The following is a 24559-nucleotide window of genomic DNA, read 5'->3' as shown; positions in this document are numbered from 1 at the left end:
GAGAATTGGATACAACTGTGTAAGTTAATTTAGGGAGAGAACAGTTAAGCCAGTAAAATTTATGAAAGGTCGTGGATGGTGGTTAAAAATGTGAATGAATTGGCCTTTTGGACTATAAGTACTATCTTCCCATGGGTTCTTCAGTTCTCTGTATGAAAAGCACTTTATTTTATAAACTGTTTCCAGGGGTTGATTCCTGGCTTAATCAGTTGACTGAGTTGAAGAGCCAATTTCCCCCCACTATATATAACATTGGGTGCTGTGGAAGCCACAAAATATATTTTGTTGAATTAGAACTTCAGTATCTTCACAGGCGGTATGACAGATCAGCAGTAAGAGTTTATTTTTTCACCATCAGATAATTTTAAGTGGTTTAAATTTGGACTCATTTTCTTATCTCTCCTCTCCTCCATAGTACATTTTATGTATTCCTAAGGGAGAAGAAATGTACTTCTGACTATTCCATTATTATATTTAAAATTCTAATTAAATGAAAAGGCTGGAAATTAGCAATACTTGGAGTTTGAAGAGTTACACTCTGTAAAAAGCATTCTACCATGACAAATAGATCAAGTTGTTAGTTATTCTAAGTACAATATTAATTTGTCTCTCATTTTTACAGTACATTTTAAGTGCTCGGGGCCATATTCTATACTCAGTTTTTGCACATCATTCCCACTACTGTCAATGGGAGTGCCACCCAGGGAATGAATATAATTAAATGCAAAATCTTAACACACCCACATTCCACATACTAGATATATTTAATATAAGATATTATATATGTGCAGTGCCAAAGAATTAATGTTACATCAATAAAATAAATCTTAGATTTAGCATTTCCTGACTTTTTGTGTTTAGCTAATTTAATGTTACATTAATATAGGGGATTTTTGGTTAGTTTTTCATATTGTTTAGTTTTTAAGTAGAGAAAATATTACCTGTCTATGCATACTAAAATTTAAATAATTTCAACTAGGCTTTGAAGTTCACACCTCCCAGATATTTATAGGATTCTGGGGAGCAGAGTAAACAACTTAGTGAGGTGAATAGGATAGAGGGGAGCTGAGGGCTGGGTGCTGCAGTTATTTGACTGGATACATTTTTCTGCAAGGCTGACTTTACAAGACAGTTGCATAACTGAAACAGTGAGACATTTGATTCCCTATTCTGCAAATGCTTATGCATGTGAGTATTCCCATTGAGCAAAGTCAAGGGTACAGCTGGGGAAAAATTTTGGGCCAAACCTTTTTTTTTCCATGAAAAATGCATATTTGGCAACAATGAAATGTTTTGAGAATCATTTTGATGTCACCAAGTTGGTTATTTAAGGGGGGAAAGAATAATAAGTTAAGAAAAAATCAAAATGTTTTGATTTTTTTTCTATGAAACAACTTTTCATTTCAAAATTTCCTTTAATTTAATTTTTTTTAAAGTTCAGAAACATTTAAGTGGTTGAAATCAAAACAAAATATTTCATATATATATATATTTATTTTTTTACTTTTTGATTTTCTGAAAATTTCAAAAATTGTTTTTGGTCTGACCTGAAACTATTTTTTTTTCAACTTTTCAAAATTGCCAACAAACCTCGTTTGCCTGGTTCTACTCAAGGGTCTTCTCACATGTCTCCTTAAGTAACGTGTGTATGCTTGCAGAATCTGAGCCTTAATATGGAGGTTGATGATGCATGTTTTATGGTCACTCTCCTGCAGATCATCCCAGCATCAGTCTCTGCTTTGAGGCCAGGAAAGTAGCGTGCACATGTGTATACACACACACAAACCCCTACAAAAAACCTAAGGCTTTCATTAAGATCAGCTAATTTTTAGCATGATTTTAAATGAACATGAAATGAAAATTTTAAACAAACATGCTCAGAAGTGATTGTTCAGTTTGATCTAACTTTCTGATTTGTAATTTTTTTTTCTATTCATAAGTAGTAAAGAGCCTGGTCCTCACTTGTTCCAAGCAAAATTTGGAGGTTTTTCCTGAGTAACTTTGAGTTATTGATAAGTGAAAAAAGTCTAAAAACAAATTTTGTAGTAGTAGTGTTTTCCCCTTTCACTTTCCAGTAACTCAAAAACAGCTGCAAGGAATTTTTCTCAAATCAAAATAAATGAAAGTCATCACCTCTACTTTGTGAATGAACCTGGAAAGTTTCAGCCCCAAAGGAGATTTTTTTCAGGAAATTAGGAGCAGATGCACAAAGTCCTGCCAAATTTTAACTCACAAAACCTATGTTCTGTCTTAATCTTTTCTTTTAACAGTCATTACTTCTTTCTGTCTCCACTTTGTAAATACTCTTTTTGCACACACATAGCTAAGCCATGTGCTTTGAATCCTGTCTCCTAGAATTCATTCTGAATAATATTTCTTTGTCTCTGTCTTCTCTTGTGACTGCAGGGGTGTTGAGAATAAAGTTGACAGCTCTAGGGATTAATGCTGGTTCTGTTTTTTCCTGCTTATTATTTATATAATGTCTTAACTCCTTCAGAATCAGACCATGAAAAAATCTTTTGCTTTAAGCTCTTTGATCTCAACAACTCTAGTACAACTGAGGTTTTCTATTTCCTCATTTTGTTGTGCGTATGATACAGTTCCATGGTTCTGTTCTCAGTGTTGCCCAGTTCTTCATGTTTTCTTTGATTGTAGGCACTACTGTATGTGATGATACTATACTAGTTTGATGTTGTCTTTTCAAGGGATTGTACTTCTAGCTTAGTTGAAAGATCTTTCATCTCCAACACACATAATGTCTTTGAAGTACTCTTATGTATAAAGTTACTATCTGGCAATTCTGAATTTTGCATTACACCGAGGGCCTCCTGCTGAGCAGCCTGCAGGCGAAAGTCACAGGTACAGCTGAACTGATGCTAAACACAGTTTAGCTGCAAGTGTAAACCAGGGCAAACTGTGTTTATCATGACTTAAGAAATCATGCTTAAATCCTACAGGGAGGTGGGTTTGGAGGCAGATCTGGCTGGCGTGCTCTCTTCACCTGCAGTGTTTAACCATATTTGCGGCAAAGGTGTTGAATACTTAGATGGCCCCATTATAATCTTTCATGTGTGAGTCTGAGTCTTAAATCTCTCTGTGAGGTAGTGGAATACTATTATCCTCATTGTACAGATGGGAAACTAAGGTACAGAGAGACACTGACTTGCCTAGAGTAATACAGGAAGTCTGTGGTGGAGCAGGCACTTGAACCCAAGTCTCCAAGGTTGTAATCTAGTGCCCTAACCACTGAACGGTCCTTCCTCTTGCTCCTCTACTTGCAATTAAACCCTGTTCAGCATTAGTTCAGCTGTACTAGATCGCTCAGCAGCAGGTAGATTCCCTAGAATAGACAAGGCCTGTGTGTCAAACGTAACTGTTAAATGTGCAGGAGTATCAAGAAGGGGGAATAATATGAGTGTCCGTGAGGCTTTCCAACTAATCTATAGCCAATCCTGGTCTTAATTAACATGAGTTCCGGTTATCTGGACAGTAATAACTTTCATTGGAAAAAATCAGTAATTCCTTGTTCTTTTATTGAAGTTTTGTAAGGAAATGGAGATTTGACGTGTATAGGTAATTGGAGATTACAAGTAAAAATGCTCTTTAGTGTGAAATTTTTGTATGTTAAATGATGCCATCCACATGGGTATACCATCAAGATTACATAGATCAGCGATTACATTACAGTGATCAGTAATTACATCAGAGTGACCTCATAATACATCTGCTCTAGAACCGCACTGCTGTTGTTACTGCTATGTTAGGAGCAACAGTAGTAATAGTAAGAATGACCTGCACTTAGGAGAAGGGGCCGTACAATTTACTTAATATATTTAATGTAGTGATTTACTGCAGTGGGTTAGGGAACAAAAAGCAGCTACAAAATGACCCAGGATAAAAAAGACAAAATTGGTATCAAAACAAATTGCAGCTCAGCCAAATCAAAAACGGACAGCCATAAGGTCAAAAAGAAAATTTCATCCACTGTTACGTAAGTACTATATTAATATTTCTAGTTGATGCACACTTCTGTTCAATTGTTCCTTGTATCCCAATTCAATCACATTTGTACTTAAGTGCATTTGGTGAATAATACTTAAGACAATCTAAAGTTGTTTATAATATGCTTTAATGAGATTTTTATGACTTGAGAAGTATGTTTCAATTTGGGCAATTTTCAATGTTCATAAATGTCTGTACAGTGAAAGTGAAGTGAAATGTTTACTTTAATGCATATTCACGAGTCATAAGATCTGTATGTTATAGCATATACATTTCCAGAGTCCTATAACTAACTAATGGTAGGGTATTTACCTATATAAATGTAATTAGATATCGTTCATTAGCATGACCAAGTGAATAGATTTGGAAGTAGACAAAAATAACAGGTTTTATTAGACAAGGGTTGTGTATTTTACGTAATAGGTATAGGGTGAATTACAATGAATAATCTACTTGTTAGAGTAAGGCTACCTACTTCTATTGTGCAGTATGTAACTTATTTAGTTTTCCTTGGGTTAACTACTCAAATGTATATGTTTGTTTATTCATCTATATATCCTGTCAGCTAGGTATCTAGATTCTTATATGGCTCTCTTTACTGTAGTACCTCAGTGCCTCACAATCATTAATGAATTTAACCAAAGGCCATTCATATTTCCATCACCAATGTACAATCTGAATAATTCCCTACTCTACAAAACCTTATTTCCCCAAAAGTCTTAGGTGTCTCTCTCAAACACTTAGGAAAAAACAGTTTGTAGTGCATGTACTGCTGTAATTACAGCTCTGTGAATAACCAAATTTTTGTTTCAGAGGGTGAACTGAGGTGAAGGGGGGAGAGGAAGTTTAGGGCCAACTTGAAACAAAAAAAAATTCAATTTTTTCTGTCAACTGAAAAGCAAACAAAAAAATGGTTTCAGCTCAAACAAAACACTTTGTCCAATGTGAAATGAAATGTTTTGTTTTGTTTGCGAGGGGTTTTTTTAAAATATTTTTTACTTAAAAACAAAAATTCATTTTGAAAATGTCAAACAAAACATTTAGATTTTTTTCAGAATTTTTCCTGTTTGGGAGGTTTTTTTTCAACTGAAGCAATTTGACAAATTAGATACACATTTGCAAAATATTTTGATTGACCAGAATCTGCATTTTTGGGTTGACAAAAAGTTTATTCCCAAAAGTTGTGCCCAGCACCACTTGTAATCACAGTTGATATTGTTAGTTTGTGCCACATCTAGTTCTGTGGCTTATTTCCTCAGAGCACGCACTTCAACTCACATGGTTGCCTGTAAAGTCTGAGAGAAGAGAAGTGTTTTTGTAAACAAAGGCAAAAACCTTCAGACATAATAAAGAGTCCATTTATATTAGTATTAGTATTGTGTTGAAGGAAATGGTGTTGATATAGCTGTAGCTCTTTCACTTCTCAGGGAATCTTTGTATGAAAGATGATATCCAAAATAAAATTGTATTGTTGGTACTGAACAAATGCCTCAACATGATGATAAAGCATACAGCTTTGCTCAAGATTATATGTTTAAGATAAGGCCTAAAATTAAGACTCCCATTGACTTCAACCTAACCATTTGTGGCTATTGAAGATCCCTATTAACATTTGAGTAGTGTTGCTGTGCACAGTAATTCAGTGTTATCTTCATCCTCTAGGCGACAGCTTTTTAGTGGTGGGAGAGTGATCCTTGTATAAACAGCTTGGAAAACACTTTGGGGGCCTTTGGAGTGAAGGATGTATGATATTATTTATTATTATTATATTAAAATGGATGTGGGTGAAGAAAAGGCAGTCTGAGCTTCAAAGATTTATACTGCTGAGGAACTTTTAATTTTGTTTTTGTTTTTCTTTTACTTTTGTTTCAGTTTTGGGCTAGAATACAAGTAACATAAGCTGTAACAAATCATAAGACAAATAAAATAAGGATATTAATGTATATATATAGAAATATGAATGAAACTACTTGCTATTACCATAGAACATAGGAGGGAGGACCCTCCTCAGAGACCAGGACCCCACTGTATTAGGTGCTATACAAACAAAGAACAAAAAATATCTCTGCCCCAAAGAGTTTACAATCTAAGGCTACGTCTACACTATGGGGGGGGATCGATTTCAGATACGCAAATTCAGCTACGGGAATAGCGTAGCCGAATTCGACGTATCTGATCTGACTTACCCCGCTGTGAGGACGGCGGCAAATCGACCGCCGTGGCTCCCCCGTCGACGGCGCTTACTCCTACCTGGGCTGGTGGAGTACGCGCGTCGATTCGGGGATCGATTATCGCGTCCCAACGAGACGCGATAAATCGATCCCCGAGAGATCGATTTCTACCCGCCGATCCGGGCGGGTAGTGAAGACAAGCCCTAAGTATAAGTCAAGAGACGACAGATTGATGCAGATTGATGGGAGTACAAGGAAACAATGAAATAATATGAGTTAGCATGATAGGCAGTGGTATCAAATGCACCAGTAACCTAAACATTATCAAGGTTTTGTTTGTTTGTTTTTATAGGCATTACAGCAAAGGAGAGTTTTTAAGGAGCAATTTGAAGGAGGATAATGAAGTAGCTTTGCAGATGTTTACAGGGAGTTCCTCCCTAGCAAGAGGAGCAGCACAGGAAAAAGCACAAAGGTGCTTGTTTGAAAATTTAACAAGTGGGCAAGGGAGACTGCACCAATCAGAGGCAGGAGTTAACATCTTGATAGTAAATGAGAGATAGGGTGGGCATAGACGATGAAAAGTGTTAACAGGGAAGATAAGTAGCTTATGTTTGATGTGTTAGAGATGGGGGAGCCAATGAAAGGATTCAGAGAGAGGGGTGACATGGTCAAAGTGATGGGCTAGGGATATGATCTTTGCAGCAGCTTTCTGAATGGATATGAGTGGTTCAAGATTGTCAAGGTCAAAGAAAAGTATGTTGCAATAATTGAGATATAAGAACATAAGAATGGCCGTACTGGGTCAGACCAAAGGTCCATCTACCGACAGTGGCCAATGCCAGGTGCCCCAGAGGGAGTGAACCTAACAGGTAATGATCAAGTGATCTCTCTCCTGCCATCCATCTCCACCCTCTGACAAACACAGGCTAGGGACACCATTCCTTACTCATCCTGGCTAATAGCCATTAATGGACTTAACCTCCATGAATTTATCCAGTTCTCTTTTAAACGCTGTTATAGTCCTAGCCTTCACAACCTCCTCAGGCAAGGAGTTCCACAAGTTGACTGTGCGCTGTGTGAAGAACTTCCTTTTATTTGTTTTAAACTTGCTGCCCATTAATTTCATTTGGTGGCCCCTAGTTCTTGTATTACTTTTCCTTATCTACTTTCTCCACATCACTCATGATTTTATATACCTCTATCATATCCCCCCTTAGTCTCCTCTTTTCCAAGCTGAAAAGTCCTAGCCTCTTTAATCTCTCCTCATATGGGACCCTATCCAAACCCCTAATCATTTTAGTTGCCCTTCTATGAACCTTTTCTAGTGCCAGTATATCTTTTTTGAGATGAGGAGACCACATCTGTATGCAGTATTCAAGATGTGGGCGTACCATCGATTTATATAAGGGCAATAATATATTCTCCGTCTTATTCTCTATCCCCTTTTTAATGATTCCTAACATCCTGTTTGCTTTTTTGACTACCTCTGCACACTGCGTGGATGTCTTCAGAGAACTATCCATGATGACGCCAAGATCTTTTTCCTGATTTGTTGTAGCTAAATTAGCCCCCATCATATTGTATGTATAGTTGGGGTTATTTTTTCCAATGTGCATTACTTTACATTTATCCACATTAAATTTCATTTGCCATTTTGTTGCCCAATCACTTAGTTTTGTGAGGTCTTTTTGAAGTTCTTCACAGTCTGCTTTGGTCTTAACTATCTTGAGCAGTTTAGTATCATCTGCAAACTTTGCCACCTCACGTTTTACCCCTTTCTCCATAGATTCATAGATTCATAAATTCTAGGTCTGGAAGGGACCTCGAGAGGTCATCGAGTCCAGTCCCCTGCCCGCATGGCAGGACCAAATACTGTCTAGACCATCCCTGATAAATGTCTATCTAACCTACTCTTAAATATCTCCAGAGATGGAGATTCCACAACCTCCCTAGGCAATTTATTCCAGTGTTTAACCACCCTGACAGTTAGGAACTTTTTCCTAATGTCCAACCTAGACCTCCCTTGCTGCAGTTTAAGCCCATTGCTTCTTGTTCGATCCTTAGAGGCTAAGGTGAACAAGTTTTCTCCCTCCTCCTTATGACACCCTTTTAGATACCTGAAAACTGCTATCATGTCCCCTCTCAGTCTTCTCTTTTCCAAACTAAACAAACCCAATTCTTTCAGTCTTCCTTCATAGGTCATGTTCTCAAGACCTTTAATCATTCTTGTTGCTCTTCTCTGGACCCTTTCCAATTTCTCCACATCTTTCTTGAAATGCGGTGCCCAAAACTGGACACAATACTCCAGCTGAGGCCTAACCAGAGCAGAGTAGAGCGGAAGAATGACTTCTCGTGTCTTGCTCACAACACACCTGTTAATACATCCCAGAATCATGTTTGCTTTTTTTGCAACAGCATCACACTGTTGACTCATATTTAGCTTGTGGTCCACTATAACCCCTAGATCCCTTTCTGCCGTACTCCTTCCTAGACAGTCTCTTCCCATTCTGTATGTGTGAAACTGATTTTTTCTTCCTAAGTGGAGCACTTTGCATTTGTCTTTGTTAAACTTCATCCTGTTTAACTCAGACCATTTCTCCAATTTGTCCAGATCATTTTGAATTATGACCCTGTCCTCCAAAGCAGTTGCAATCCCTCCCAGTTTGGTATCATCCGCAAACTTAATAAGCGTACTTTCTATGCCAATATCTAAGTCGTTAATGAAGATATTGAACAGAGCCGGTCCCAAAACAGACCCCTGCGGAACCCCACTCGTTATGCCTTTCCAGCAGGATTGGGAACCATTAATAACAACTCTCTGAGTACGGTTATCCAGCCAGTTATGCACCCACCTTATAGTAGCCCCATCTAAATTGTATTTGCCTAGTTTATCGATAAGAATATCATGCGAGACCGTATCAAATGCCTTACTAAAGTCTAGGTATACCACATCCACAGCTTCTCCCTTATCCACAAGACTCGTTATCCTATCGAAGAAAGCTATCAGATTGGTTTGACATGATTTGTTCTTTACAAATCCATGCTGGCTGTTCCCTATCACCTTACCACCTTCCAAGTGTTTGCAGATGATTTCCTTAATTACTTGCTCCATTATCTTCCTTGGCACAGAAGTTAAACTAACTGGTCTGTAGTTTCCTGGGTTGTTTTTATTTCCCTTTTTATAGCTGGGCACTATATTTGCCCTTTTCCAGTCTTCTGGAATCTCTCCCGTCTCCCATGATTTTCCAAAGATAATAGCTAGAGGCTCAGATACCTCCTCTATTAGCTCCTTGAGTATTCTAGGATGCATTTCATCAGGCCCTGGTGACTTGCAGGCATCTAACTTTTCTAAGTGATTTTTAACTTGTTCTTTTTTTATTTTATCTGCTAAACCTACCCCCTTCCCATTAGCATTCACTATGTTAGGCATTCCTTCAGACTTCTCGGTGAAGACCAAAACAAAGAAGTCATTAAGCATCTCTGCCATTTCCAAGTTTCCTGTTACTGTTTTTCCCTCTCCAGATCATTTATGAATAAGTTGAATAGGATTGGTCCTAGGACTGACCCTTGGGGAACACCACTAGTCACCCCTCTCCATTCTGAGAATTTACCATTTATTCCTACCCTTTGTTCCCTGTCTTTTAACCAGTTCTCAATCCATGAAAGGACTTTCCTTTTTATCCCATGACAACTTAATTTACGTAAGAGCCTTTGGTGAGGGACCTTTTCAAAGGCTTTCTGGAAATCTAAGTACACTGTGTCCACTGGATCCCCCTTGTCCACATGTTTGTTAACCCTTTCAAAGAACTCTAATAGATTAATAAGACATGATTTCCCTTTACAGAAACCATGTTGACTTTTGCCCAACAATTTATGTTCTTCTATGTGTCTGACAATTTTATTCTTTACTATTGTTTCAACTAATTTGCCTGGTACTGATCTTAGACTTACCGGTCTGTAATTGCCAGGATCACCTCTAGAGCCCTTTTTAAATATTGGCGTTATATTAGCTATCTTCCAGTCATTGGGTACAGAAGCCGATTTAAAGGACAGGTTAAAAACCATAGTTAATAGTTCCGCAACTTCACATTTGAGTTCTTTCAGAACTCTTGGGTGAATGCCATCTGGTCCCGATGACTTGTTAATGTTAAGTTTATCAATTAATTCCAAAACCTCCTCTAGTGACACTTCAGTCTGTGACAGTTCCTCAGATTTGTCACCTACAAAAGCTGGCTCAGGTTTGGGAATCTCCCTAACATCCTCAGCCGTGAAGACTGAAGCAAAGAATCCGTTTAGTTTCTCCGCAATGACTTTATCGTCTTTAAGTGCTCCTTTTGTATCTCGATCATCCAGGGGCCCCACTGGTTGATTAGCAGACTTCCTGCTTCTGATGTACTTAAAAAACATTTTGTTATTACCTTTTGAGTTTTTGGCTAGCCGTTCTTCAAACTCCTTTTTGGCTTTTCTTATTACATTTTTACACTTAATTTGGCAGTGTTTATGCTCCTTTCTATTTACCTCACTAGGATTTGACTTCCACTTTTTAAAAGATGCCTTTTTATCTCTCACTGCTTCTTTTACATGGTGGTTAAGCCACGGTGGCTCTTTTTTAGTTCTTTTACTGTGTTTCTTAATTTGCGGTATACATTTAAGTTGGGCCTCTATTATGGTGTGTTTAAAAAGCGTCCATGCAGCTTGCAGGGATTTCACTTTAGTCACTGTACCTTTTAATTTCTGTTTAACTAACCCCCTCATTTTTGCATAGTTCCCCTTTTTGAAATTAAATGCCACAGTGTTGGGCTGTTGAGATGTTCTTCCCACCACAGGGATGTTAAATGTTATTATATTATGGTCACTATTTCCAAGCGGTCCTGTTATAGTTACCTCTTGGACCAGCTCCTGCGCGCCACTCAGGACTAAATCTAGAGTTGCCTCTCCCCTTGTGGGTTCCTGTACCAGTTGCTTCAAGAAGCAGTCATTTAAAGTATTGAGAAATTTTGTCTCTGCATTTCATCCTGAGGTGACATGTTCCCAGTCAATATGGGGATAATTGAAATCCCCCACTATTACTGAGTTCTTTATTTTGATAGCCTCTCTAATCTCCCTTAGCATTTCATCGTCACAATCACTGTCCTGGTCAGGTACAAGACAATGACAGCCTGGAGGAGTTTTAGCTGTGTGATTAGATATGAAAGGCCACATCTTAGACATGTTCTGCAGAAAAAAAATGTAAGATTTAGGCAAAGCCTGGGTGTGAGGATCTGTTGAGAGGTCGGAGTTGAAGATGATGCCTAGATTACAGGCCTGTGGTGGTCACCGTGGTTGAGAAAGGAGTTGGGGAAGAGCTTGGGAGGAAAGTTTAAGAGCTCTGTTTTAGCCATGTTGAGTTGACAGCTAGATCCATGAGGAGATGTCAAAAAGTTTGGCTAAGATCCTGGTTTGGATGGAAAGACAGGTCTGGAGTAGAGAGGCAGATCTTTGAGTCAACAGCATAGAAGATGGTAGTTGAATTTATGTTTGCAGATGAGATTACTCATAGGTAAGATTTAGAAGGAGAAGAAAAGAGGACCAAGGATAGAGCCCTGTGAACCCTCACAGAAAGTTGGAGGGCAGATGAGGAAGATCCTCCAAGGGGACCTGCTGAAGAAGGGATTAGAGAGGTCGGAGAAGAATGAGGAGAGGACAGAGCCATGGAAGTCAAGGGAGCACAAGATTTCAAAAAGAACATGGTTAATGGTGTCAAAGGCAGCTGACAGAGCAAATTACTGGTTCTGAGCTTTCATAGAATCTCAGGGTTGGAAGGGACCTCAGGAGGTCATCTAGTCCAACCCCTTGCTCAAATCCCCAACTAAATCCAATCCCCAACTAAATCATCCCAGCCAGGGCTCTGTCAAGCCTGACCTTAAAAACCTCTAAGGAAGGAGATTCCACCACCTCCCTAGGTAACCCATTCCAGTGCTTCACCACCCTCCCAGTGAAAAAGTTTTTCCTAATATCCAACCTAAACCGCCCCCACTGCAACTTGAGACCATTACTCCTTGTTCTGTCATCTGGTACCACTGAAAACAGTCTAGATCCATCCTCTTTGGAACCCCCTTTCAGGTAGTTGAAAACAGCTATCAAATCCCCCCTCATTCTTCTCTTCTGCAGACTAAACAATCCCAGTTCCCTCAGCCTCTCCTCATAAGTCATGTGCTCCAGCCCCTTAATCATTTTTGTTGCCCTCCTTTTTGGTTAGGAAGAGGCCTTTGGAGACTTTGACAAGAGCAGTTTCAGTTGAGTGCAATGGGTGAAAGCATGATTGGAGAGGGGTTTAGGATGGAATTGGAGGAGAGGAACTCCAGACAGTAATGGTAGATATTGAAGGTAATATATATATGAATGACTGATGCCTTTCAAAGCACTCGTTTAAAATGTTCATTCAGTTGGGTTCTTTAAAGAAACTAATAATGCATTAGGAAAACTTACTGATATTTTACTGTCCTCTTAGATATCCCAGGAAGGGAGCTGTACCAATTTATAATAGCTGAGGATCTGGCCCACTGTACAATGTCTGTATTGCAGCAATTGGTTTCCTAGTTTGTTAAGCAGGAATGAGAGCCATTTAGGATATGTTTACTCTACACGCCACTGGTGGCAGCGTGTAAGGTCTAGGTATCTACATGCTACAGTGAAAAGCAGGCTGCATTCACACTTTGGAGTGTAGCTACATGTGTCAGTGAAAGGCTCTGGCAGAGGGCTGGCAGCCTGGAAAGGCTTCAGCATCTCCCTGCCAGAGCCTTTCTCTGCTGCAGGGAAAGGCTCGAGCAACGGGGAGCTGGCAGAGCCTTTTCCCTCTGTCTCCCCTCTTCCAGAGCCTTTCCCCGCTGGGGGGAGTCTTTTCCTGCAGAGGGGAAAGGCGCCAGCACCGGGAGGCAGCACAGCACCACACTGCTAAAAATAGCAGTGTAGATAGGGAGGCACAGCTTGGGGTGAGTAGAGTGTGAATGGTATTTACTCACCTATATACTCACTCCCTTCAGGTGTGTCCTTACTCTACTTGCCTAAGCTGTGCCTCATTGCTTACGCTGCTGTTTATACCCATGCTGAGGGCAGGTATGTACTTTACATGCCTCCAAAACAAGCATGCAGTGTAGGTGTACCGTCAAACTGTCTCTTGCATGTAAATTGCCACCCGGGAATCTCTCATGAGAAATAAGGGGTCCCATGAGAATTGCTGGAATGTGCCTTGAAAGAAGGAGGGGGAAACTATACAGTAAAAAGAAACAACTTGGTTAAAAAGGCAATTTTCTCCTGTTCCCCTGTTCCTGCTCTGTGTTTATATAGAAACTCCTGTTAACATCCATCACAGGCAGACTAGGCCCTATCTTAGTGAGGGAATAGTAAAAATGGCCAGAGAAAATTAAATTTACAACCAGTTTCTAGTTTTTAATCTCCTTTCAGATGAAAAATAGCAAGCTCCCCCATCCCACACACAATGTCAGAGAAAATGGGTTTGTACGTGGTGGCTATGAAGAATTTGGAAAGTATTCAATTCTCCAGCCTGGAGGAGCCCTTTTAATGCGGCTTCACCATTCCTTGGGCTGGAATCCATTGTAGAAAAGGACTGGAAAAGTTAATAGGAATGAAACCCAGAGGACTCAAGCCAAGAGGGTTCTAGAGAAATTACTTTCTAACTCTGTAGACTTTAATAGAGAATAGAGGATTTGGGGGCTATCCATAAGAATTCTATAGCAGGTACAAAATTAAGTATTAAATTCAATAGCTTTTGATGGTCCAAAAATCTATAGAAAAGTTATTTTCTATGAAATTCTATAGGACTTCTGGGTAAAGGATGAGGACTCCATACCCTGAACTCTCTCAATACATGGCTCTGGCCATTGCTTTCAAGTTAATGTGCTCCCACCCACCATGCTCCTGGCCTGCTCTCAAACTCTTCTGCACTAGCCTATACACAAAACTCTTCATTTTTGGTTTTTACCAAATTTCCCAGAAAAATTTTCAGGTTTTGAAAAAACAGTCAGGTTTTACCCACTTTTTTAACCCAAATTTTGAAAACGCTTGCACTCTCCTGACCTGGTCCCGCCTCAGGTAATTTCCATTGGCAGCTGCTGCTGCATAGTGGCGGAGCAGGATGGGAAAGGAGTTGGGGTCTGGCAGCAGAGACCACCTGACCACTGCAGTGACAAGCCTGCAAAGAACGGAAGGCCCACATTACCCCAACTCTGCCATCACCTTCCGTGCATACCAGGTAGCCCTCACCGCTCTGGCTGCTGGCTCTTCATTTTAGTTTTTACTGATTCCCCCCCCACCCCCATCTTTTCATTTTTTTTTTATAAGTACAGATAATTCCCAGGAAACTTTAAACAAAATAAAAACCAAAAACAAAGGACCAGCTGCACCATACATGGGTGTGTGCCTGTTCTGCAGCAGCCTAATTCCCATGCAGTTTAAGATTGTGTTATACTGAAGTGCCTTCTACAACTGTTACATTGCAGGTGAATTGCATCCCATTTGAGAAATAATTTGAACACTTATAAAATGATTGAGGGATTATAAGATTTTTTTTCTGGTTATATAATACATATATCAAATGCCAAATAGTCAGGATTATAAACATTGCAATCGCCCGAAAGATGTTTTATAATAAAGGCGAACTATTGAGGATTTATGTGGATTACACTGTAGTTTAAATTTGGGGAACAAGATCAATTTGTGCCTTCAACCCAGGGCCAGGGGGAGGGCCACACCTGCTCCAGAGACGCCCTGTTTATAAAGGCTCCCTGGGTTTTCATCCAATTTGCCCATGCCTAAGGCCAGCCCTGTGTGGGAGGTAGGTAAGTATTATCATTCCTATTTTACAGATATGGAAATGGAGGCACAGAAAGTTAGGGCCTAAATATTCATACGTGTGTATATAGCAAAATCCATATTGAGGCATCTGTTACTTTCAGAGATGCTGAGCTGGATTTAGGTGCCTACAGGCTTGTCTTCACGATGGGGGCAAGTTGACCTAAGTTACAGTACTCCAGTTATGTGAATAATGTAGCTGGAGTCGACGTAGCTTAGGTCAATTTACCACGGTGTCTTCACTGCGCTGAGTCAACGGGAGACGCGCTCCGGTCGAATTCCCTTACTCTTCTCGGGGAGCTGGAGTACCGGAGTCGACTGGAGAGCGCTCTGCCATTGAGTTAGCGGGTCTTCACTAGACCTGCTAAATCAATCCCTGCTGCATCGATCACCCCATAGTGAAGACCAGCCCTAACTGGAGGCAGTGTGAAGCTGGGATTAATCCCTGGTTCTTAATCACTGGCTTCCCCTGAAGACACGAGCAAGGGAAACTCTTTCTGGTTCCAACCCAACTCTGCTATCCCAGCGAACCTCATTTCCTATATCTTTTTTTAAAGAACATAGGATTAGCTTTTTTAACCTTTTGGATTAACTGAGAGCCTTGAGTGCCCAAGTTATTGTTATCCTTTGTGGTACAACACCTTTTCCACCACTACTGTTTTTTCCCTTATAATAGGTTGTCCAGACCTGTGCACAGCAAATATTCCAAATTTAGCCTCATCAGTCATTTATATAATTCTGGAGTAATTTGTTAATGATGCATAATGGATGTGCAATTTTTGTGCTATTACCAACAGATGCCACACTCAGAGCTGTAGTAGTTTGAAATTGTTCAGATGTTCTGAGGAAAAACTGTTGACTTTCTAGAGGCATAGTATTGTGTCTAGGGCTTTTAGACAGTTATCACTCCAGTACAGAAAGGAAAACTTTTTTTTGAAATGGACCCAGAAACAATGAAACACAGGCACCATAATATAGTCAAATGTGGATGCTCTATTTTATGCCAGACTCTCAATAATCTTCCCTCTTCCATGCTTGAGGTTGGAGAGATGAAATGAGGAGAGGCACAAGCTGTTCTAGACATAGAGGCAAATGCCCACCTTGCCAGGTTTTGATGGTTCAAAAAATCTACAGAAAAATTTCCATTTGCTATGACATTCTGTTGGACTTTTCTGTAAATGGTTGGGACTGCAAACCCTGCACACACTCCCAGCAGATGGGTATGGCCATTGCATTCAAGTTACTGTGCACCCAGCCACTGCACCTGGCCTGCCCTCAAACTTCCTTCTTTACTGGCCTATACAGACCAATGCCTAAGCAGCTGACTAGGTCATAGAGACCTCAGTCAGACCCTACCTAACCCACCAACCACACTGGAACCTGCCGCACTTGCAAGAATTGTAACTTAAACACCAAAAACCAGATGTGGTGGGTTGGACAGCATGTGATCTTCCCACACCCTACAGTGTGGGAAGCGAAGGGGGTGGGAGGTGGGGGAAAGAGATGAGATTAGAAGCTGTTCCCACACGCTGACGGCAAAGATGGGTCGAAGGAAGGAAGGAATAGGAGGCATGTAGAATGCTGTCACAACTGCTCCCTGTTGAGCTCCCTTGCCCCTCTCCCTCACTCCCTCCCATCCTCCCCCACCGCAAAGGGTTTTTCCAGTGCTCCAAGCCCTATCAAAGCCCTTCCCCAGTGAGCAGGGTAAGCGTTTAGTGACCCAGAGACAATGCTACAAACTAGTCTAACTGCCATTAAAACTGTATGTTATCAGCTGGTCACTTATTCCCACCTCGTTGCTTCAGTTTGCCTGATTCTCAGTTATTCATATCTTTTGTAGGAGACTTTTGGATACTGAAGATGAACTTTCTGACATCCAATCCGATTCAGTCCCACTGGAAGTACGGGACTGGCTGGCTTCTACCTTCACGAGGAAAATGGGGATGACGAAAAGGAGACCCGAAGAAAAGCCAAAATTTCGAAGCATCGTACATGCTGTACAGGCTGGGATATTTGTAGAAAGGTGATTGTGGATTTTAGTGTGATGGCAGATAACATGTTTAACCACAATGGTGCTATCCAACAAGTGGTGCCAGAATGTGTACCAAAATTGGAGATGAGCCTGAACCAAATATCTGGGAAAGTTCAGAGCTACATCTGAATGCCATCCTCGCCCCATCTCTCTAATGGTCTGTCCTGAGTTCTAAACGAAACCCCTAGATACCAATCCTCTTGAATTTTGGAAAGTTCTGGACCCAAACTCCATGGCTTGGACCTATCTACACCAAAATGTGCCAAAGACTCAACATTTACTTTTTTATTTATGATTTTGTATTGTTTTTTTCAAATACAACAAATATACCAAAATACCAGATTGACCAGAATACACAAAGTAAATAAAGAAGGTTAGGAAAAAGGGAGGGGAGGGGACGGGAAGTGACATAACTATCTTCAGGGTCTACATTAATCATAGACCTCTAAAAGTCAGCCCAAATTGCTTTGAATTTTTCCGGCTTTCCCTTTCTGCGAAATGCCAGTTGTTCATTCGCTGCGACATCAGCCATATCCCTGAGCTAGGCATCAATATTTGGTGGGGATCGACTTTTCCATTTTTGCAGGATTCATTTTTTTGCAGCCAAAGCTGCACTCTGGAACCATGCTGCCTTGTTACCAGGTAATTTCCAGGTATCAGGAATATATCCAAGAGTGAAACTTCAATGAAACTCCAACTTAGCATCCAATATGAAATTGGTCCTTTGACACCACCCCCCGCATCAGAAATTCTTGATACAGGAGGGCTGCCGAAATATATGAGCTAAAGTAGCACAAAGGGAGTTACATTTCCAACACCATTTATGAGGACCATTACCTATGTGTGGACCAGAATATTTGCAAAAGTGTCTTTTGGTGAATAAGCCACAGTCTCAGGCCTATAGTTGCTTTTTTTACATTAGATAAATTGTATTCCAATGGGTCAGAGATAGTTGTGTATCCAAATCTCTATTCCAAACAACTTAAATGATCTATCTTTGGCAACTCCACATTTACTTAAGTAATAAAACAGTTAACTTAGTTATATTTGATACTCATGGTTTCATACTAAAATTAATTGAGCAGCACCGTCTTACACCAGCTGAGGATCTGTGCCTGAATATTTTAATACCTGAGGCCCACATGTAGGCCATCCTTTTGTTAGGAGACAAAGCAGGTGAATCTGTGGTAATGGTACTGATGACAATACTAAACTAAAATAGCATATTTTCTTTATTCACATTAAGTGATATGAATAGCTACAACAATTACTTAGAGGAGCAAGAAGTATTCCTAGCAATGTATTATTAGACCAGAAAGTCACACTTTGTAGTACACAGGATCCTTCTTCAAAGTCCATGAAGTTCATAGAAAGACTCCAACTGAGTTGAATGGGTTTTGGATTAGGCCCTTAATTCAGAAATTATAAAAGAGAAACTGAAAAAAGAAATGTTTTAAAATGGCATAAGTACCACCTAATAAATAATGCATTTGTTCTTTTAGGATGTACCGAAGGACCTCTAACATGGTTGGTTTGGCATACCCAGCAGAAGTGATAGTAACATTTAAGGTGAAATCAGTTCAATCATTGTGTAATTTCAATATATTTGTATGTGTGCTAATTATTTTTTTAGGATGAAATTAGGGTGCTTTTTCTGAAAGTATTATGGCCATATATGGTACTGTAGAAATGAATATGCATAAGAGATAAAAGCCATATTGAAAAATTCATAAATAGCATATGATTATATTTATTATACCTCAATTTCATTATGATTTCATTTAGATATCATTAGAGCAAGAGGATAAATTTGAGTAGAAAATTGCTTTATAAAATTTACCTGTCATGATTTTATCAGCGCCAAATTATAGTAGAAATCCAGTGACTCAGAGAGCAGCGTGTCTTTCCTCTTTTGGGATGGGGGGGAAGAGTAATCATGTTGTATATAGCTACAACATACAATCGACAATAGTATTTCTTAAGCAAGAAGGTAGTATGTAACCTGTTTCCCTAAAAGACAAATGTTATAGTGTTTACCATGATTTTCTTAAAGTATTTATGACATAGTCTATGCAAAAGAGCACACAAGTAGTTCCACTGAACTCTGTGTGGAACAATTTATGTGTGTAAAGCTATTTGTGTGTTTGAAAGATCAGGGCCTTAGATTGTGAGCATACAAAACAGCTAGCAGTTTATCCTACAATTATATAACTCAGGATACAAGTTTTTTTTTCTAATAATTTTCCTAACTAGGTTTGTTATTAGTATTAGAATAACCATTAGTATGAGTAACATGAAGTAAAAGGAACCTGTGACTTTGGGGAAATAGATATTGTTTTAAACTTTTCCATGTATTAGCTGGGACCTATTTAAACATATGAAAGTGTTATATTTTTTAATCTGCAGGATGTTGATAAATGGTCATTTGATGTGTTTGCCCTAAATGAAGCAAGTGGAGAGCACAGTCTGAAATTCATGATGTACGAGCTGTTCACCAGATATGACCTTATAAGCCGTTTCAAGGTCAGAAGCATCACACAAAATTCAAATATAAAAATAAGACTAAAATATTAAAAAATGGGGTTATGTTTAAAATTATATTTTATTGAACAAATGAAGTACAGAATTACAAAGTTTAAAAGACATCACATACAGGACATCAGACTATATTCATTGTAATAACAATAAAGTTCCACCTAATGTTGTCTACAGTCATTCTGCTGCTGTTGAGATCCTGACAAAGATTGAAAGCTAAGCAGGTCTTCAGCTTTTTGGATGGGAGGTCCCCAGTGCACAGCAGAGTGAAGCAAAAAGTGCACAGGTAGCTTGCTTCCTTATGAGTTAGTACCGAGCCCATGTCCCAGACTTGGGAAGGAGACACTGTGCTGGTAGACACACAAACTTTGGTCCTGAGCACTTGAGATAGCTTAGATCACAATCTGTGGACCTAAATCCTCACTAGGATTTCAGCTGAGTACTATATTTTTCACTTCCTCTTCCTGTTCTAAATTGTTTTAATGGCATAGTGTTAAACACCTGCCATGTGCCACCCTAGAGGAGGCTACATTACAGTGCTGTCTGAGGGATATTGTATGACTTAACTATTTCATATTTGTAAAGCACTTTGAGCTGCTCACCTAGAGAGTGCTATCAAAGTGCGCAATACTTTATTATTTATCATATTTATGATATTGAACTCAAGTTTCACTGTCATTGTGGAAACCCAGTTTTCAGTTTATCACACAAAATCGCTAGGAGTCTTGTCTTAGGAAAAACTTATTATTTAACTGCCTAAAAAAATATAGAGCTAGATTGTGCCTGTACTTCACAGTCCTTCCTTGTGCACAGTGTGAGGCCCACATTGAGGGAGTGTGAGGCTATTGAAGTCAGGGAACACCATTTGTAACCCTGACCTCCTGGTTAGGTGATTGGGGCCAGGATATAAAGATCAGTCTTCTATTAGTAATCCTATGTGTCATACCTTTGTTACATGAATGCCTCATGAGTTCCTAGGCATTCACGGGGAGTGCTCCCCTACTGCACCTTTCTGGGTACAGTCCATTCCCCCTTATATGCTAGTCCCACATTGCACGTAGTGTAAGCAGGGGAATGTGTCCCCTAAGGGGAACAGGAGCAGAGCAGTCTGTGAATTCCTCCAGTGCAGATCAGGTTCTAGTCCTTTACATTTTAGTAATTTGCCCCATCACCTTGATATTTGTGAACTGGTGTATCAGAGTTGCACTGTGTGTTAATTTATGTTTTATTTATTACACCATTGACTTTGTAGCTGTTGCAAGAGAAACATAGCTTATTCTAATGTTTGCTTCTCACAGATCCCTGTGCCCAGTCTTATTTCATTTGCAGAAGCTTTGGAGGTTGGTTACAGCAAGTACAAAAATCCATACCACAATCTGATCCATGCAGCTGATGTTACTCAAACCGTGCATTACATAATGCTTCATACTGGTATCATGGTAAGAAGTACTACAGAACTCAGTCACTTTAGTTTCTCAAACTCACCGTTATATAGGTATCTACATGGGTATCTATATGCAGGCTTACTGGTGCTACAGATGTCAATAATTTTAAAGGGGGCTTTTTCTAGAGATGGGCCCAAACTCGGGAACTGGCTCTGAACCTCATGTCTCTACAGAGGTTGCATGAAAATCACAGCTATAATCACAACCAAAATTGGGGACACTCAATCTAAATGAGAGCTTTCTCAAATTTCTGATACTTAGATTTGGTGTGTGATCCATTCTGCAGACAGATTTGAGCTGCATACTGTGATACAAATCTCAATCAGGATCTGGGGTTCTGGGTGTGGGGCCGTTTCTAGCCACGGGGGATTCTCTCCTCAGGGAACAATAGTGTAGTTTAGAAGTACGCATTGAACGTGTGGATGAGGCAGCCTATTCATTTTCCTTTCTTCTTAGAACTCAGCGAAGGAAAATGGGCTATAATATGCGGATGATTCTCCCTACATAAGCAAAAAGGCTTTAGAGAGAGTCTTCTCCTAATTTTCCCTTGATCATCCCTGGAAGTGATTAGAGTGTCCTAGTGACCTAGAGGGGTATTCATCCACAAGGGTGGGCAAGTGTTGTTTCCATTACCAGCCCCTTACCCTGAAGGTTTTGCAGCTTTAATCTCTGCTGAGGGCTCTGCAGGTAAGGGACTGCACTGAACCAGTGCATCCCTTGTTACCCGCACAAAATTCTCTATTACTCATACATTCTAGGGTCACCCACCTTTACCAAGTGTAGCGGAGTGGTCACCCGCTCCTGCCTTAAAAGGCTTAAAACAGCCCGGGGAGAGGGCTGTGGCAGGGAAGGAAAAGCAGGGCTGATTGGGGAAAGCAGCCTCAGCTTGAGGCCACGCCCCAATCAGGCCGAGGCTGGCTTAATGAGGGCCCAACTGGCCTTTATAAGAGGGCTGGGGCCAGAAGCCAGAGAGAGACTCTCTGCAGGGAGCTGAGAGAAGGTACCTGGAGTGGAGCAGGGCTGGGGGAAGGCCAAGGGAGCTGGGGAGCTCTGGCCTGGAAACCCCCAAGACTGTGGCCTAGTGGAAGGCCAATTAGGTAGTGGGGTTGCAGGGGGCAACCCACAAGTAGGCAGAGGCAGCAGGTCCAAAAACCCCTTGCCTATGATGAGTGGCTTTTACACTGCAGTCTGCCCCAGTGAGCGGGGGCTAGATGGTGACTGTCAGTAGCCCATGACTGAGGAGAGGTGGGGATAGAGGGTTGGGGTTCCCTTGGGTGGGGAGACCCTGAGACTGTGGGGGGTACTGCCAGGGGGCAGCACCCTAGCCTAAAAGGGGCACCGGGGTCCAGGAGGGACTCGGGCCCAGCGGCAAGCGGGACACTGGCCTGCAGAGGGTGTGCCGGAGGCTGGAAGAGCTAATTCCCTGGATGACCAGCAGGAGGCGCCGCAGGGGTGAGTCCCGCCCCGTTACACCAAGTTCCTAGGGTTCAAGGCATAACCCTCTTAAATTAGGCACACACCCTTACCCCGTTCCTAGGGCTCAGGCATATCCCTGTCAATTTAAGTACCCACCCTTACCCAATTCCTAGGCTCAGGGCATAATTTTGTGCAGGTTTGCAGGACCTTTTACCAATGAAAGAGTTTACACAGTAATATCCTTATCCTTATCCTCTATCTATTAACAATCATCAAAACCAGCCCACACTACCCATACAGTGCTCACCACTCCCAGTCCCAATAAAACAGATGAACTTTTCTTGATGGCCAGTCAGGATCAGGTCCAACTGGGGGACTCCAGTTTCTGCACAGTGTCATTGGCAGAGTTCTGAGGTCTGGCAGCTCTGATAGGGTTGTGTCCTGGAGTTGGTCCCAAAGAACTTCCTTTTGGACCCCAGTTTATATAGTGAAACATGAGTCCTGCTTAACTGTACCTTAACCAATCATTATACTAAAATTTTACTAACCAATCCTAACATGTTGTAACAAAATTCTCTAACCAATCCTACCCCACTACCTTAATTGATTTACACCTAGCAAAATTAATTATGTAACAGACAGAAACAATCAAAGAATGAGACAGAGATCATACAGTCAAACAATAGAGAAGCGGGGACCATAAAGACAAAACAATAAAGAAATGGGGATTTCACAACCACAACTTTTGATAATTGGTTTCTTGCCAGACAGAATGCTATCAAACTAAGTTTTCCTTAACCAGCTTAAGATCTGTTTCTTTATCTGGTGATGGTGGGTACTATTAGGATGAATCTCCTTCTTAACAGCCCGATATTACAATGTTTTAATGTAATTTAGATGGAATGTGAGGAAGTTACTTCCTGCTTCTCAGCTAATGGCTGCTGCTCTCCTAATATGGCTGCAGACAAAGGACTTAGGCTTTAGGCCTTACAATATGGCTACAGGAAAAGGCCTTATCCTTACACCCTTGAACACCCTGAGCTCACTTGCTCCTCATAGAGCCTGTGGCAGCCAGGAGATTGCTTTGTACTGCTACAATGTCCCAATGCTTCTGTTTGTCTTGCCTTTGGCAGCTGAAGCAGGTACATACACTCATTCTAACTTGCAATGTTTATACTATTGCCCTTTGACATTGCTTCAGTAAGGAATCTCCACACTACAAATTTGGCTAGTTAGACACTTGTTAGTCCTGACTCAGAATTCATGTTTCATCTGTCAATTACCTTTTGGGACGCTGTTTAGTCCTGAGTGTGAACGTTGTGTTTTAAAAGACAGAGAACGAGGACGGAAGTGGTAATAATATATTGTATGACTTCTGTTTGTAAGACAGTAGAGTACAAAGCACTTGTGAAAATGGCAAGTTTACAGTTGGCTCTACGGGTTTTCAAGTTATGCCCTGATATACACGTTGTACACAGTTTAAATCACTGGGGTTACCTGTAATATAGGTGCCTGATATTTCCTCATTGATTGGCAATGGGAAAAGGATCAAGCCCAATGACAATGTAGAATTTGGTCTTAGTATTCTAGGCAATTTTGATTTCCTTTCTAGAAAAGTGTCTAAATTATCAGGCATTTAATTTTAATACTGTAAATGTTAACTATAGTGCTTCTTACAAAGTGAGGGTCAAATTCTGCAGTCTTTTCTTAGACACAATTCCCACTGGTGTCACTGGGAGCAATGACTTCAAGTCTCACCCTGAGTGATTAGTTAATACATGCCTGTAAAGAGACTAGCAAACTATTACCACTATATAAATATGAAGACTAGAAGAAGAAAGCCCTAATGCTGAAATTTGACTTCAGCCTACAGAGTTCAATGACACCCAGAGTGTATCTCTGAACGCTGGATGGAGGAATACATTGCACATTAGAATCCTTGCTATTGAGTATTTGCATATCAGTACCCAGAATGCACTTGGGTGTATTGAGTTCTGTCCCACACTCCTAGGCTTTATAGCTATTCCTTGTCCTGTGTAACACCATAATAATTTGCACTGCCTATACAAATGGTTCTTAATCAATTAAGGCCTGTTTTAGATGGCCAC

General features: G+C 40.4%; 1 protein-coding gene across 2 annotated transcripts in view; it reads left to right on the top strand.

Annotated features, from left to right (window-relative positions):
• The window catches only part of PDE1A (phosphodiesterase 1A), a 259510-nt gene that overhangs the window by 173371 nt on the left and 61580 nt on the right, over positions 1 to 24559 (top strand). For both annotated transcript variants that reach the window (XM_065413365.1, XM_065413366.1), the window contains exons 3-6: positions 16864 to 17046; positions 18558 to 18624; positions 19462 to 19578; positions 20889 to 21029. In XM_065413365.1, coding sequence (XP_065269437.1) covers positions 16864 to 17046; positions 18558 to 18624; positions 19462 to 19578; positions 20889 to 21029 — 508 coding nt within the window. The remainder of the gene's footprint in view (positions 1 to 16863; positions 17047 to 18557; positions 18625 to 19461; positions 19579 to 20888; positions 21030 to 24559) is intronic.

The sequence above is a fragment of the Emys orbicularis genome, chromosome 11 (assembly GCF_028017835.1).
Source record: "Emys orbicularis isolate rEmyOrb1 chromosome 11, rEmyOrb1.hap1, whole genome shotgun sequence".
Lineage (NCBI taxonomy): Eukaryota > Metazoa > Chordata > Testudines > Emydidae > Emys > Emys orbicularis.
The sequence above is the reverse complement of the archived record's forward strand: the minus strand, read 5'-3'. Positions and strand labels throughout refer to the sequence as shown.